The sequence below is a fragment of the Rhinatrema bivittatum genome, chromosome 9 (genome assembly GCF_901001135.1).
Source record: "Rhinatrema bivittatum chromosome 9, aRhiBiv1.1, whole genome shotgun sequence".
NCBI lineage: Eukaryota > Metazoa > Chordata > Amphibia > Gymnophiona > Rhinatrematidae > Rhinatrema > Rhinatrema bivittatum.
Window position 1 is genome coordinate 178,513,191 of NC_042623.1, and position 17,025 is coordinate 178,530,215.

Sequence of the window (17,025 nt, forward strand, 5' to 3'; positions counted from 1 at the left end):
ACCCAGTCAGTGCTGGGATAATAGAAATAATCCATTATAACTGTGCTGCTGATTTGTTAGCTCCCTAATTTCTTTTAGCATTTCGTTGCCTGTTTGTTCTGGCCAGGTGGACGGTAAAACACCCTCACTGCTATTTATTCACCTTTTCACCTGAAATTTCTATCCTTAAAGATTCGACATTGCATTTTGTTTCTTGCAATGTCCTTTTGACTTTTATCCTGTTTGACTCAATGCCCTCTCACATATAGCACCACCCCTCCCCCAATTTGATCTATGCTATCATTTTGATATAATTTGTACTCTGATATCACAGAGTCCCATTGTTATCCTCTTTTCACCAGATGCCAATTATCTCTACCTCTTCGTCCAGTACTATACACTCTAACTCTCCCATCTTACTTTTTAGACTTCTAGTATTCATATACAGATATTTCAAAGTGTGGTTTTTGTTTGTATTAACAACCTGTTTACCTGTTAGCAGGGTAATTTGGAAGGTTTCTGCTCTCTCTGCTCTTTACTTAAATGCACCTGGTCCATTTTTTTCATTTCTTGTAACCTCTCCACTGGGGGTGCCCTAATTTCAAGGTTCTCTTGGTCTCCTTCAAAGATGCATCATTCTGAGCCGTGCACTTCCGAGCAACTCTCATATATCCCCATCATCTAGTTTAAAAGCTGCGCTATCTCCTTTTTAGCGGTTAGTGCCAGCTAACCCTGCCAGTTTGGGGGGTAGGAGTGGTATAGGAGTGGGGAGGATGGGTAGCTGGACCACTCTTTACCCCTTCCACTCTACCTTGCTCCTCCTCCCATTTCTTTTGGGGTGGTGGTAGGAAGAGATGGGAGTGATGTAGATGGGAGTGTGTGTGTGTGTGCACACTCCCTACCTCACACTCTGCACATTCTCCCATCCTCCCCCCATGTATGTGTGTGTGGGGGGGGGAGAGGGGGGAGTTGATAGGGGGAAGAGGCAGTACCTCTATATGTCCAGTTCCATGACAGGAGCAAGGACATGGATTTTATTCTCTCTACTTGATTTGTCCAACCTTGAACTGTATTTTGCGGTTTTATTGATTTGCTCAAACATTGTATGTTTGTTGTAACCCACTCAGATTTGTGGATCAGCAGGCTAGAAATATGTGTTAATAAATAAATTATATTCAGTTCCTAAGAAACCTAAAACCCCCTTCCCTGCACCATCATCTCATCCACGCATTGAAACTCCGGAGCTCTGCCTGCCTCTGGTGACCTGCGCGTGGAACAGGAAGCATTTCAGAGAATGCTACCCTGGAGGTTCTGGATTTCAGCTTCCTACCTAACAGCCTAAATTTGGCTTCCAGAACCTCCCTCCTACAGTTTCCTATGTCATTGGTACCCACATGTACCACGACAGCTTGTTCCTCCCCAGCACTGTCTATAATCCTATCTAGGTGATGCATGAGGTCCACCACCTCTGCGCAGAGCAGGCAAGTTACCAAGCGATCCTCAGCTATCCTCCTTATAATCGAATCACCACCTACAGTGGCAATCCTAACCCTTCCCTCCTGGGCACGAATCCCTGGAGATCTATCCTCGCTGCAAGAAAATGCTGTTTGTTTATTTTCAGGTGCTTACAGGCCGCTTCCTCCAGTACAACAATCGGAAGCATCAAACATTTTTAATTTATGAATTCCACACTATAAAAGAAATCATAGATTAAGAGCTCCCCTGAACAAAGTAGATTTTAACTGCTTTCTGTACTCCGAGATGTAAGCTGATCAGACAGAGAGTGCCACATTACCACTGTGACGTACGAGAGGGCTCTATTCCTTGTTCTCTGTAGACGATACCTCCCCACTAGCCAGAACGCTCAATAAAGCTTTATTATTGGATCGCAAATTGCGACCAGATTTATACCACTCTGGCTTCTTCTGTAACATACCTTTCTTCCCTACACCTAAAAGCTTTTGGGCCAAAGTAGTACGTTTATTTATTTATTTTAAATATTTTCTATACCGTCATTAAGGTGGGTACCGTCACAACGGTTTACATAAAGGCACAAAAATAATGTTAAAATTTATCAGTTTGCACAGGTGCCATTAGGTTCGGTAACATAAGTTTTTAATCAAAGCTAGATGTTAAATGAGTGTGATCACTATTCTGTCCAGGTCAAATCTATAGCAGTTTGAGTTCAGGACTCATTCTATAAATGTAACTTATCCTTTAGTGATGAATTCTATTAAAAACGAACACCCTTATTGATTCCTGTTTGTGTGGGTGTTTTGTCTCTTGCACTTCCCTGGTTTGAACCTTGCATTTCCCTGGAATCTATTCTCCCTTCTCTTTTTGAAAGGCTTGTTTAAATAGCCAAGTTTTTAGATTTTTTCTGAATGTTTTGTTTTCTCTTTGTAGTCTTAATTCCAAGGGCATGGAGTACCATAGTATGGGTCCCGCTAAGGATAACGCTCTCTCTCTCTTACCTGGGTTAGTCTTGCTGTTTTGACTGATGGAATAGTTAGAAGTGCCTTTTAAATTTTGATCTCAAGCCCACCGGTAACTAGTGCAAGTCTCTTAACACCGGTTGAGTATGATGGCTCCAACACAATCCAAATAAAACCCGAGCTGCAACAGAACCAATTCCTGAAGTGCAGTTCTAAACATCTCCTTTGGAAGGACATATTTTGAGTGGCTTTACTAACTTCAACTTGTAAAAAGAGATTTGGACCATTCGTGGAACTTGACTATACATGGTAAGCTCAGAATCCAGTAACACCTCCAAGTTCTTCTCCTCCATCAAAATGGGCAACACAGTTTTCTCAACAATCATGGGAGCCACATCCAAAAGTAAAGCTGGAAACCCACCCATAACAATTGTGTTTTCATAATGTTTACAACTAACACATTTTGAGCTAACCATGACTTGATTTCCCTCATACACTCCTGGAAAAAGATCAAAGTGAACCTCCCATCAGCACTGCAGGGGATGAAAAACTGCATGCCGTCTGCATAAATATAATATTGCAACCCAAGCCTCAATAACAGCTTTCCCAATGGGGCAAGGTAAAGATTCTACAGTGTAGAAGACAGTGCGGAAACCTCTTGTACTCCCATATCAATCTCATGCCACTTAGGAGTCCCCAATATTAGAACATAAAAACCTGCCATATTGGGTCAGACCAAGGATCCATCAATCTAGTGTCCTGTTTTCAACAGTGCCCTAGACAGGTCACAAGTACCTGGCAAGTACCCAAACATTAGATAAATCACAAGCTACTATTGCTTATTAATCACAGTCATAGCAGTTTATGGATTTTTCCTCTTGGAACTTATCCAAACCTTTTTTAAACCCAGTTACACTAACTGCTGTAACCACATCCTCTGGCAAAGAGTTTAACTATGCGCTGAGTGAAAAAAAATGTCTTCGATTTGTTTTAAATGAGCTACTTGCTAACTTCATGGAGTGCCCCCTGGTCCTTCAATGATCTGAGAGAGTAAATAACCAAGTTACATTAACTTGTTCAAGTCCTTTCATGATTTTGTAGACCTCTATCATATCCCCCCTCAGTTGTCTCTTCGCCAAAATGAAAAGCCCTAACTTCCTTAGCCTTACCTCATAGGGCAGCCGTTCCATGCCACTTATCATTTTGGTCGCCCTTCTCTTCACTTTCTCCAGGGCACCTATATCCTTTTTGAGATGCGGCGAACAGAATTGCATACAGTAGTCAAGATGCGGTCTCACATTATTATGACATCCAATGTTTTCATTACCTTCTTAATAATTTCTAACATTCTGTTTTCTTTTTTGATTACCACAGCCCACTGAGCCGGCAATTTCAAATTATTATCTACTATGTTGCCTAGATCTTTTTCCTGGGTGGTAACTCCTAAGATAGAGCCTAACATTGTGTAATTACAGCAAGGGTTTCCCTATATGCATCACTGTGCACTTGTCCACATTAAATTTCATCTGCCATTTGGATGCCCAATTTTCCAGTCTCACAAGGTCCTCCTGTAATGTATCACAATCCGCTTGAAATGTAACTACTCTGCATAATTTTATATCATCGGCAAATTGATCACCTCCCTCATCGTACCCCTTTCCAGAGAATTTATAAATATATTAAAAAGCACCGGTCCAAGAAAAGATCACCGATTACCTTTTTCCACTGTGAAAACAGACCATTTAATTCTACTCTCTGTTTCCTGTCTTTTAACCAGCTTGCAATCCACAAAAGGACATCACCTCTATCCCATGACGTTTTAGTTTTCTTAGAAGCCTCTCATGCAAGACTTTGTCGAACACCTTCTGAAAATCCAAATGCACCACATCTACTGGTTCACCTTTGTCCATGTTTGTTCACTCCTTCAAAAATATGTAGGACATTTGCGAGGCAAGACTGCCCGTGGGTAAATCCATGCTGGCTGTGTCCTATTAAACCATGTCCATCTAAATGTTTTGTGATTTTATTCTTTATAACAGTTTCCATGATTTTTCCTGGCACTGAAGTCAGGCTTATCGGTCTATAGTTTCCTGGATCACCCCTGGAGCCCTTTTTAAATATCTGGGTTACATTAGCCATCTTCCAATCTTCACATACAATGGATGATTTTAATGATAGGTTACAAGTTGATTGAAATAGTTCTGAAATTTTATTTTTTTAATTCTTTCAGAACCATGGGATGTATGCCATCCGGTCCAGGTGATTTACTTCTCTTCAGTTTGTCAATCTGGCCTACCACATCTTCCAGGTTCACCATGATTTGGTTCATTTCATCTGAATCATCACCCTTGAAAACCATCCTAGGAATGGGTATCTCCCCAACATCGAAGCAAAGAAATCATTTAATCTTTCAACAATGGCCTTATCTTCCCTAAGTGCCCCTATAAGCCTTCAGTCATCTAACGGTCCAACCGACTCCCTCACAGGCTTTCTGCTTCGGATATATTTTTAAAAGTTTTTATTGTGAGTTTTTTGCCTCTATGGCCAACTTCTTTTCAAATTCTCTCTTAGCCTGTCTTATCAATGTCTTACATTTAACTTGCCTGTTGGATCCTTCTTCCAATTTTTGAATGAAGATCTTTTGGCTAAAATATCTTCTTTCACCTCCCCTTTTAATATGCCGGTAATCATTTTGCCTTCTTTCCACCTTTCTTAATGTGTGGAATACATCTGGACTGTGCTTCTAGAATGGTATTTTTTTAACAATGACCACGCCTCTTGCACACGTTTACTTTTGTAGCTGCTCCTTTCAGTTTTTTTCTAACTATTTTTCTCATTTTATCAAAGTTTCCCTATTGAAAGTTTAGCATGAGAGCCGTGGATTTGCATACTGTTCCTCTTCCATTCATTAATTCAAATTTGATCATATTATGATCACTGTTGCCAAGCGGCCCCACCACCGTTACCTCTCACCAAATCCTGTGCTCCACTGAGAATTAGATCTAAAATTGCTGCCTCTCTCATCAGTTCCTGAACCAATTGCTCCATAAAGCTATCATTTATTCCATCCAGGAACGTTATCTCTCTAGCATGTCCCGATGATACATTTACCCAGTCAATTTGGGGTAATTGAAGTCTCCCATTATTACCACACTACCAATTTGGTTAGCTTCCCTAATTTCTCTTAGCATTTCACTGTCTGTCTCACCATCTTGGCCAGGTGGACGGTAGTATACTCCTATCACTATACTCTTCCCCAACATGCAAGGGATTTCTAAATAATATACCCCAATAGTTATATTTCTCCCCAATACTTTTAAGTTTTAAAAATTTCCCTAAGCATTACTTACTGATTTTCAGCCACCAACAAGGTGATCTTCTCCTCTCAGTGCTCCCACTGGATTGTGAATTCCCTGTTTCCTCTCATGCAAAAAAGATCCAAACCACGGCAAAACTCTCCCTGATATCCCATCAGCTTCCAACCTGGACAACAGGACAGAGTGATTTACTGTGTCAAAAGCACTTGATACATCAAGTTGGATCAAAATATCTACTCTAACCTGGTCAAGACCACAAAATAAAGTATCCATCAAAAACAACAACAATAACTTGAGGATAGGTCATAGCTATAGGATTGCTTCCTGCCACACTAAGGTGATGCTCTCTTTCCAAGTGACCTTTCTCCTCCAAGGCAGCACAGGGGTTGCCAGATTGAGGTGGGACTTCTGTACTTTGTCCCTGATGGTCTGTCTCTCTCTCTCTCTCTCTCTCTCTCTCTCTCTCAGTCTCTCTCTCTCTATATCTATCTATCTATCTATCTATATCTAGATATATCTATAGAGAAAGAGAGTCTGATCTCTGGAGGCTAGAGTGACAGACCTGGAGGAGCAAAGAGGGCTTGGAGTTCTTTGCACCTAATGCACACATACAACTTCTCACTAACTGGGAATGTGCTTTTAGTGTATTGATTTATTTTACATTTGTCTGTAAATGACCCTCAAAACTACAATTAATCTACTAGTTACTCAGCTTATTCACTTTTTGTTTTGATTTAAATTTCTTCCGTATAAATATGTATTAAATTTATAGTAATGAGCTTTGAGGTCCTCTCCTATTGCAAGGGGTGTAGATCTGAAGTCTGGATCCCTTGCAGTGACCTCTGGAGTCCTCTTCCAGAAGCTGCTGGGTAATGGATGCAGATGAGCCTCCCGGTTCTCTTTTGCTGCAAGGGGTGTGGGGCCACTGGATACTGGGGCTGTGTCCTCTGAAGTCTGGAACTCTCACAGTGACCTCTAGTGTCCTCTCCCAGGGGCTGCTGGGTAATGTATGCAGATGAGCCTTCCGGTCCTCTTCTGCTGCAAGGGCTGCAGGGCTTCTGGAAGCTGAGGCTGTAGATTCTGAAGTCTGGATCCCTCGCAGTGACCTCCGGAGGCCTTTTCTGGAAACTGCTGGGTAATATATGCAGTTGAGCCTTCTGGTCCTCTTCTTCTGCCAAAGGTTATATCCAATTTTTTGTTCTATAGGGAGAGGCAATTTCCTTTTAGCAGTCTCTGAGTGGGAACTGAACCCTGGCTTCCCTGGTTCAGGGCCAATTGTTCTAACTACTGTGCTACTACTCCATTCACAGGCTCTGTCTCTCCTGTATGGGATGGGAAGGCTGTCTCACAGGCTCTGTCTCTCCTGCAGGGTATGGGATAGGAGGGCTGTCTCACAGGCTCTGTCTCTCCTGCAGGGTATGGGATAGGAAGTTTGTCTCACAGGCTCTGTGTGTCTCTTGATTGATATGGGGGTGGGAAGGCTGTCTCACAGGCTCTGTCTCTCTTGCAGGATATGGGATGGGAAGGCTGTCTCACAGGCTCTGTCTCTCCTGCAGGGTGTGGGGCAGGGAAGGCTGTCGCACAGGCTCTGTCTCTCTTGCAGGGTATGGGATGGGAAGGCTGTCTCACAGGCTCTGTCTCTCCTGCAGGGTGTGGGGCAGGGAAGGCTGTCTCACATGGTTACACTCTGCGGCACATGAAAATGTCTGACCCTCCATTGATCCATTGGGCAGTCTTTCTCTCCTCCCTCTCCTGCTCCCCCACTCTTTCCCTCTGGATCTCTTCTTTCTGCCTGTCTTTCCCGCCCTCCTCCCTCTCTGTATTACCTCTCTTCTTCCATTTAGTCTCTCTTCCACCTCCTGCTTTCTGACTCCTTTGCCAGTAGGGATTGTACTGGTTTTTAATTGTTCCTGTTTCTTTTCTTTTCTTTGAAGGTGTTCTCTTCAGCATTGAAGTCACATCCACATTTTTTGCTGTCAGGAATTATTGGCGTGGCTTCTTCGCTGCCACTTTCAGTGCCTTTATTTTCCGTGTTCTCGCTGTGTGGAATAAAGATGAAGGTAAGAGATGGTTACAGAGCATTGCCATGGATAGCCATAGTGTCTTTTAAAGGGAAGGTGCCACTGATAGTAACAGTGAGACTGCAATTTAACCAGCAATGTCCTGAATTCAGCTCCAATCTGTGCTGCTGAATCTCCAGTCTAAAGTTACCTGGACAATGTTGTCTGCCTAACTTTGGGAAAATTATTTTCCAGCCAGAGCTACACGGGTAACTTTCTCCAGCCAACACTGAATATCAGTGCGCTTGGACAATGGCAGATGGCATTTCATGTGGACACGTGTAAAGTGACGCACTTAGGGAAGAGTAATCCATATTACAGCTACCCAATGCAGAGTTCTACATTGGGAGTCATCAACCAGGAGAAGGATATAGGCGCTCATCATGGATGATACATTGAAATCCTCTACTCAGTGTGCAGCAGCCAAGAAAGCAAATAGAATGCTAGGATTCTTTGAGGACAAGCAGGATGGTAGTCTTCATACATGGCTGACATCATCAGATGGAGCCCGGTACGAAAAACTTGTATCAAACTTTCTAGAACTTTGACTGAGCCTCATTGAGCATGCTCAGCATGCATTATAACATGCGTTCACGCAGGGTCCCCTTCAGCCTTTTCTTTTCCACAGAGCCTATCATTTCACGGTCAGGTGAGAGCCTCAATATTTCTGAATTTTGGCCTACTTGGCCTGTTTTTGGAACGCTTCGTTTTCGCAAGAATTTACAGACCGATACAGGAAGCGTTTAGATGCATGTTTTCAACGAGCTAGCTTTACCTTTTATTCAATAAGGGGTAAATAGCACATCGAAAATGCGCATCCAACCCCCCCCCCCCCCCCCCCCCCCGAAACTAATAGCGCCGGCAACATACAAATGAATTAACGCCTACCCAAAGGTAGGCGTTAATTTCCGCCAGTGCCGGGGAAGTGTATAGAAAAGCAGTAAAAACTGCTTTTCTGGGCACCCTCCGACTTAATATCATGGCGATATTAAGTCGGAGGTCCCAAAAGTTAAAAATAATTAAAAAATAAATGTAAAATTGGCCCGCGGTTCGCGGGTTGAAAACCGGACGCTCAATTTTGCCGGCATCCGGTTTCCGAACCTGTGACTGTCAGCGGGTTTGAGAACAGACGCCTGCAAAATTGAGCGTCGGCTGTCAAACTCGCTGACAGCCACCGTTCCTGTCAAAAAAGAGGCGCTAGGGATGCGCTAGTGTCCCTAGCGCTTCTTTTTACCACGGGCCCTAATTTGAATATATTTTTTTTTTACTGAATCGCAGGCACAGGAGAGTGGGCGCTCGCCTGCTCTCCCGCGAATTTTACTGTATCGGCTTCTTTCTTTGCTGCCTCACGCATTTGACACAAGCCCCCCCCCCCCCCCGGTTCTCCCTTTAGAATCCTAGTTAAGTTTACAGCAATTATCAGTGTTTATTTTCGCTTTGATACCCTCATGGCGGTGGTACATTCAGTGCCCACTGGCCATCGATGACTGCCATCATTGATTTTGACAATGCATCCCTTTTATTTTGTGACCACATGTCCACTTCTGGATTTAAGCGATGCCCCCAGTGCACGAGCACCTTCTCTATCATGGACCCCTATGGTGGATGTGTCCTCTGCCTTGGGGCATCGCATGACATCAGCAGGTATGCCCAGATGACCCCGAAGGGATGTAAGATCTGGCTTGATAAGATGGAGCATCTCTTTAGGCAGGACTAATCCAAGCCATAGGCATTGGAGATATCGGCATCAGGGGACCGCGGAGCTGCACTGATGGACACCGAGCTATCAACATTGGTGGGGCCATTGATTCCATTCGATGCCGTCGGCTGGAAGGGAATCCAGAGACCAGCTATCATCAGACTTTTCCAGGTCAAGGATGTCTGATTCCTCATCATCGAGCTTGGACCGGTGAAAAACCATGTCAAGCATCAAGGGAAGCCGAAGAAGCATCGGTCCCCATTGATGCTCGGGGATGCACCAGCTTCAGCTGTGATGCCACTGAAGCGACCCCACAGTGAGAAGAGCCAGTGCTCCATCAATGCCAGAGGTGCACGATGATTCCATCACGATGCCAGCCACCAATCCTCCTCTCGGTTTTGAGGAGGATTGGTCACACCACCTCCATCCCATGTCTTAGCATCGGAGAAGTTCAAGGAGCAACCGGAGAGCCATGTGCAGCTGACCATTGAGAAGGCAATGTGGTTCATCAGTGCCACAGCACCAGTGGCACCGGTGCCAGCACAGTCATTCCTCAAGTCACTGCTAGAAACTCTGCATGCATTCATCAGTGTGTTACCAACCCAGCTAGTGTTGGTTCACAGGATGGCATAAATAGCCTGCGGGGCACTGCTGCCTCCCCCTGCCCATCCAGTCATCGTGGCCAGTACCTCAGAGGAGGAAACTTCCCCCGGACTGGAAAAAGCACTGGACCCTACAGCTCCATGTACAGTTCCATCAGTGCCTGCACCACTGGGTGAAGCAGAGTTTCCAGGGCTCCATTCACAGTCAATGACAATGGGGATGAGGGCACCTATGACTCCTGCTTGGATGACTCATCAGTAGCCTCCAGCAATGCTTTTGATGGTCTCACCTCATATCCATCTTTTCCAGAAGAGCGAAGGAAGTCCCCACCGGATGACATCTCCTTTACAGGATTTGTCAGATTTATGGCAGAGGCCATCCCTTTTTCAGTTGATCAGTGAAGTGGATGCCAGGCACAAAATGCTCGATATCCTCCAGTTCATGGAGCCTCCCAAGGAGATTGTGGTAGTCCCAGTACATAAGATCCTTGTGGAGTTACTGTTGAGGATGTGGGAACACTCCCTCACAGTGCCTCCTGTGAATAAGAAGGCGGACACAGTCTATATCATCCAGAAGGCTCTTGGATTTGACAAGCATCAGCTACACCACCATTTGGTGTTAGTTGAATCCCCTTTCAAGAAAGTTACGCGTTCTTGGACCCATCCTCGACACTTTCAGGGAAGGATCACAAAGCGATGAATGCTCTTGGGAGGAAGGTGTTCCAAGGGGCTATGCTTATTGCCCATATAGCTGCCTACCAGCTCAATATGAGCCAGTATATGCGGGACATCTGGAAGCAAGTGCAGGTTATTGCCGAGCAACTGCCTCAACAGCAGCAAGGCACACTAGTGTCGCTGGTGCATAACGGCCTGCAGTGTGTAAAACATGAGGTCTGCTCGACCTACAATGTTTTGAAATGCCATCGAGGGGCTCCAGTGGGAATCAGTCCCCACAGAATTGCATGGTTATGGGCCTCGGATCTCAGACCAGAGGTGCTGGAGCGACTCGCTGATATACTTTGCATTGGAGAGAATCTCTTTTCGGAGATAAGGTTAAGGACGTGGTCACCCAAATCTGAGATCACCATGTGAACCTTCAGCTCTCCGTCAGCACTTCAGACTGATCTTCCTCATCTAGAAGGTCGGCGAGATTGGGGCTGAGGATAGTACCTCTGTCTGAGGAGGTACTATCCTCCATCCTCTCGTTCCCATCAACATCAGAGCTCTCGCAGCCATCCCAGGTAGTAAAGAGCCCCAAAGTCCCAGCCAGCATCCCAGTCAGCTCCAGGGACAGGATTTTGACTGGGTCAAAGGGAGCATAGCCCAGTTTCCCGTACCTGGGGCGATGGATCTGCCAGTCGGGGGGGAGGCTGCATTTCTTCACAAACTGGTGGCCCAGTGTAACCTTAGACCAGTGGGTTCTATCCATTGTCTGCCAAGGGTACCAATTGAACCTACTGGATGCCCTGCCAAATTACCCCCCCCCCCCCAAGCCATTTTTGGGGCCCGGTAGCACATCAGGAGGTACTAGTAATGGAGCTCTCCTCCTCACGGCGAGAGCAGCCGTACTCGTTCCACTAGGGCAAAGTAGGCGGGGATTTTACTCCCAGTGCTATCTGATACCAAAGAAAACAGGAGGACTCCATCCCATCTTAGACCTATGGGCCTTGAACAAATTCATCAAAAAAGAAAAGTTCAAGATGGTTTTCCTGGGCACCTTGCTACCCTTTTTGCAAAAAAGGGACTGGCTATGCTCCCTTAATCTGAAGGACGTGTACAGTCACATGGAGATCTTCCCAACTCACAGGCAGTATCTCCGTGCGGCCATTTGGGTTTTCATCAGCGCTATGTCTTTACAAAATGCCTGGCAATGGTGGCAGTGCACCTTCACAGACTGGGAGTTTACATTTTCCCACATCTGGATGACTAGCTGGTCAAGAGCACCTCTTGGGTGGGGGCCAGCAGGTCCATGAGCTCGACCATCCGGGTGTTGGAGACACTAAGGTAAGTCATCAACTACCCCATGATCCATCTCAGTCCATCACCTTAATTGGACTTTATTAGATCCCTGTTACACAGCTCAGGCCAAGGTCTTCCTGCCTTGACAAAGGGCAATCAATCTGATGGCAAAGATTCAACACTCAGCAAGTGTTAGCTTAGCACATGTTAAGGATGTTGGACTATATGGTCACGACAGTTCATGCCACTCCCTTGGCACGTTTAAAAATGCAAAAGGCCCAGTAGATCCTGAGGTTGAGGTGGCGCCAGGCCACACAGAATGTTCAGGATCGCATCCAAATCACCTCACCTCTCCAGGACTCTGTCATTTGAAATTACCTGCCACCAGGACAAACGAGGGATCTCCTTTCAAAGTCCTCCTACTCAAATTGTCCTATCCATGGATGCATCCATCCTGGGTTGGGGAGCTCATGTGGATGGGCTTAGTACTCAGGGTCTCTGGTTTGCCCAGGAATGTCTCTATAAAAACAATTTCCTGGAGTTCTGGGCAATCAGGTATGCTCTATGGGCTTTCAGAGATCGGCTGTCCAACAAAATTGTCCTGATCTAAACTGACAACCAAGTGGCAACGTGGTTGTCAACAAGCAGGGAAGTACAGGATCGTATCTCCTGTGCCAGGAAGCGGTTCAGATGTGGTCATAGGCCCTGTCCCATGGGATGGTGCTCAGGGCTATGTACCTGGCCGGAATGAAGAATTTGATAGCGGACAGACCGAGTCATGCCTTCAGACCCCACAAATGGTCTCTGGACCAAGGAATTACAAATCAGATTGTCAGCCTCTGGGGGGAAGCCTGGATATGAATCTCTTTGCAGTGCCTTGGAGCAGGAAGGTTCCTCTGTTCTGCTTCCTGTACAGGAGATGCGGTAAACCAGCCTCAGATGCCCTTTTCTCCACTGTTAGCAAAGACTCTCTTGAAGCTTCGCACGGACAAAGGGACTATGATCCTCATAGCCCCTTACTGGCCGAGACAGGTCTGGTTTCCATTCCTGCGGAAGTTGTCCATCTGGAGACCGATCAGTCTGGGGACTTCCCCAGGCTCGAGGCAGATTGCAACACCCCGTCTCAATGCCCTGTTGCTCACAGCCTGGATGTTGAGAGGTTAATATTGCAACTGCTCGATCTCTCAGAAGATGTGTCTCGGGTCCTAGTGGCTTCTAGAAAGCCTTCCACTAGAAAGTCCTATGGACTGAAGTGGAGGAGGTTTTCCGTGTGGTGTGAGCAGAAGGTCCTAGATCCTTTCTTATGCACCACACAAAAACTGCTCGACTATCTTCTATACCTGTCTGAAGCTGGCTTGAATACCAAGTCTGTTATTATGCACCAATTGCATTCAGATGAACTCTAACATGGTGTAGATGGTGCGTCCATCTTTGTACAGCCTATAGTTGTACATTTCATGCAGGCCTGCTTCAGTTGAATCCCCCCTAATGCCTCCTTCTGTCTTAGGACCTCAACATGATGTTAGCTCAGTTGATGAAAGCTCCTTTTGAGCCACTGAGACCTGAAGAACCTGACCTGGAAGGTCATATTTTTTGTGGCGGTCAGTGAACTCCAAGCTTTAGTGATTTATCCATGTTACACTATGTTTTTTCATGACAGTGTGGTCTTACATATGTATTTAAGTTCCTGCCTAATTTGGTGATGGACTTCCATCTTAATCAGTCCATTGTCCTACCATTATTCTTTCCCAGGCCCCATTTGCACTAAGGCGAACAAGCCCAGCACAGTTTTGACTGCAAAAGAGCCTTAGCCTTCTGTCTGGAGCAGACACAAGCCCTTAGACAGTCCACCCAACCTTTTGTTTCTTTTGATAGGAATAAGCTGGCCATCGCTGTTGCCAAACAGATTTTCTAATTGGCTAGCAGATTGCATCTCCTTCTCTTATGCCCAGGTCCTTGAGGGTCCTGTCAAGGCTCACTCTGTTTGGGCCATGGCAGCGTCTGTGGCCCACTTGTGAGCAGTTCCCATGGAGGAGATCTGCAGAGCTGAGAGGTGGAGCTCTCTCCTCACATTCACATCACATTACTGTCTGAATAGGGTTGGCCGACACGACAATGGGTTTGGCCAAATTGTCCTTCAGAACTTGTTTGAGGTGTATAACCCAACTCTGTTTCCGCCTAGGGCCTGATGTTTGTGTTCAGGCTGTCGCTCCACCTGTTGATGTGCCCGTTAGAACCTAATTTAGGTGTTTTGTTGGTCCCTTATTTCGTTGGGGGTGGCCTGTAGCTAGGAATTCACCCATATGTGAGGACTACCATCCTGCTTGTCTTCGGTGAAAGCAAATGTGTTTAGCTGTAACAGGTGTTCTCTGAGGACAGGATATTAGTCCTCATAAAACCTGCCTGCCACCCTGCGGAATTGGGTTTTTCACTACGTGGGTTTCTTCTCCATTTTTATTTTATCCTTGAATTCTGTAAGACTGAAGGAGACCATGCGTGGTATAATGCATGCTCAATGAGGCTCACGCAAAATTCTAGTAACTTTGACATAAGTTTTCCGTACTAAGCTCCATCCAGTGATGTCACCCATGTGTGAGGACTAAATTCCTACTGTTCTCAGAGAACACCTGTTACAGGTAAGCAACTCTGCTTTTTTAGGAAAGGAATGGAGAATTAAACAGAGAATATCTTAATGCCTCTGTATTATTCCATAGTGCGACCTCATCTTGAGTATTGTGTGCAGATCTGGTCACCACATCTCAAAAAAGATATAGCAGAATTAAAAAAGGTTCAGAGAAGGGTGACCAAACTGGGATGGATCGATTCCCCTATGAGGAAAGACTAAACAGGTTAGGTCTCTTCAACTTGGAAAAGAAATGGCTGAGGGGAGATATGATAGAGGTTTATAAAATGAATGGAGTGAAACGAGTAAACGTTAATCAGTTGTTTAGACTCTCAGAGTACAAAGACTAGGACACACATTAACATTACTAGGTGATACTTTTAAAACTAATAAGAGAAATATTTTTTTACTCAATGCATAATTAAGCTCTGGAATTCATTGCCAGAGGATGTGGTGAAAGCCATTAGTGCAGCTGTATTAAAAAAAAAAAAAAAGGTTTGGACAAGTTCCTGGAGGAAAAGTCCATAAACTATTATTAAAGTGGAATTTTAAAAATCCACTTATCTCTGGGATAAGCAGCTTGGAATCTCCCTACCCCTTGGGATCCTGCCAGGTACTCGTGACCTGGATTGGCCACTGTTGGAAATATGATACTGGGCTTGATAGACCCAAGGTTTGATCCAGTATGGTAAGTCTTATGTTCTTAGGGGTGAAAAGAGTTGCTTGCATTAAAAGGCCCATATACACGAGTGTATGGGCTGAGCAAGAGTAACTTATTTTAAAACCATCAAATTAAGCATTTATGTGCGAAAACAGGGGCGCATTTGGGGTGGGTCAGAGGCACTGAAAAGTGGCAGTGCCATGGATAGTTTGTACCTCTTAAAGGGGAGGTACCAGGGAAAGCCACAGTGCCATGGATAGCCACAGTGCTACCTAAAGGGGCAACGCCGTAGATAGCCACAGTGCCATGGATAGCCACAGTGCTACCTAAAGGGACAGTGCCATGGATAGCCACAGTGCCAGGGATAGCCACAGTGCTACCTAAAGGGACAGTGCCATGGATAGCCACAGTGCCAGGGATAGCCACAGTGCTACCTAAAGGGGCAACGCCGTAGATAGCCACAGTGCTACAGATATCCCTAGTGCCTTTTGGGGACAATTTTCAAACTCACCATTTTGCTGCCAAGTGTATGGGTGACGTTCGTGTGTTTATTTACAGATTTTTTTTAATACTACTTAAAGCAGAAAAACTGTGCTAAGGGTTAACAGTTTAAACAAATAAGTAATACTTAATCATACTATAAACATATCAATACAGTAAATAACGTGGGACTGTAGGGCACATGTCTTAACTAAGGGGACTGTAGGGCACATGTCTTGACCAGAAATGGGCGAGTTTGAGATTTAGCACAGGCACAAAGTTTCTGTGGACATTTCCACCTGTCAGCAAAATTTTGCCAGAAGATTAGAAACTTCAAGTGATGCGTATTACTTCTGGTATCCCGCCAACCGGGCCCTGGGAGTGACTCCCCTTTTGGCTAAATGTAGATCTGCTGTGGATTCCCAGAGCCCCACGTGAGGGACGGCAGTTCATACAGGGCTTTGGAAATTGCCCTCTTAAAGGGACAGCAGCATGGATGTCAGAGTGCCTCATAAAGAGATGGAGCTGTGCATGGCCACCTGTGCCACGAAAGCTATTATATCACATGAAGAGGTAGTGCCATGAAAGCTATTATATCACATAAAGAGGTAGTGCCACGAAAGCTACTATATCACATGAAGAGGTAGTGCCACGAAAGCCATTATATCACATGAAGAGGTAGTGCCATGAACGTCGGCAGAAAAGGACCAAATGATCCACCCAGCAAGCTTATGCTTATGCTGGTATCTGCTGCAATGTGTGTGCAGGTTACCCTCGTGCTTATATGTTTTCCAGACTCTAAAGGTCAGGGCCCTCGGATACTGTTTGAATCCCATCTCCTTTAACCCTTGCCGTGCAAGCAAAGAACAATGTGTCTCCATTTTAGCAGATTGAATGTAGTTTGGTGGTTCGCTCCTGTTAGGATTGCTGAGCACAATGGTGCTCTCCTTTGGGGGGGGGCAAAAATCTGGGAGGCAGCTGAACTGAGTCTCCTGCAGCAGAGAACAGCCCTCTGCTTCCTGCTACAGCTCCTCCTCTCCCAGGTAGTCTTCAGGAAACAGGAGGGGAAGGGCGGAGGCTGGAACAGACACAGCAGAGCAAAGAGGAGACGCTCTGCTCCCTAACCCACTCCTCCTGTCATTCAGGGACAGCAGAGGAGTGGGTGTAAGACAGAGCAGAGCAAAGAGGAGACTCTCTGCTCCCTAACCCA

The 17,025-nt window shown here is 45.4% G+C and overlaps 1 protein-coding gene across 1 annotated transcript in view; it reads left to right on the forward strand.

The window, feature by feature from the left end:
- CLCN2 (chloride voltage-gated channel 2) overlaps positions 1 to 17,025 on the forward strand; it is a 193,275-nt gene that overhangs the window by 69,341 nt on the left and 106,909 nt on the right. Inside the window, exon 8 of the mRNA XM_029616501.1 lies at positions 7,666 to 7,791. Coding sequence (XP_029472361.1) covers positions 7,666 to 7,791 — 126 coding nt within the window. The remainder of the gene's footprint in view (positions 1 to 7,665; positions 7,792 to 17,025) is intronic.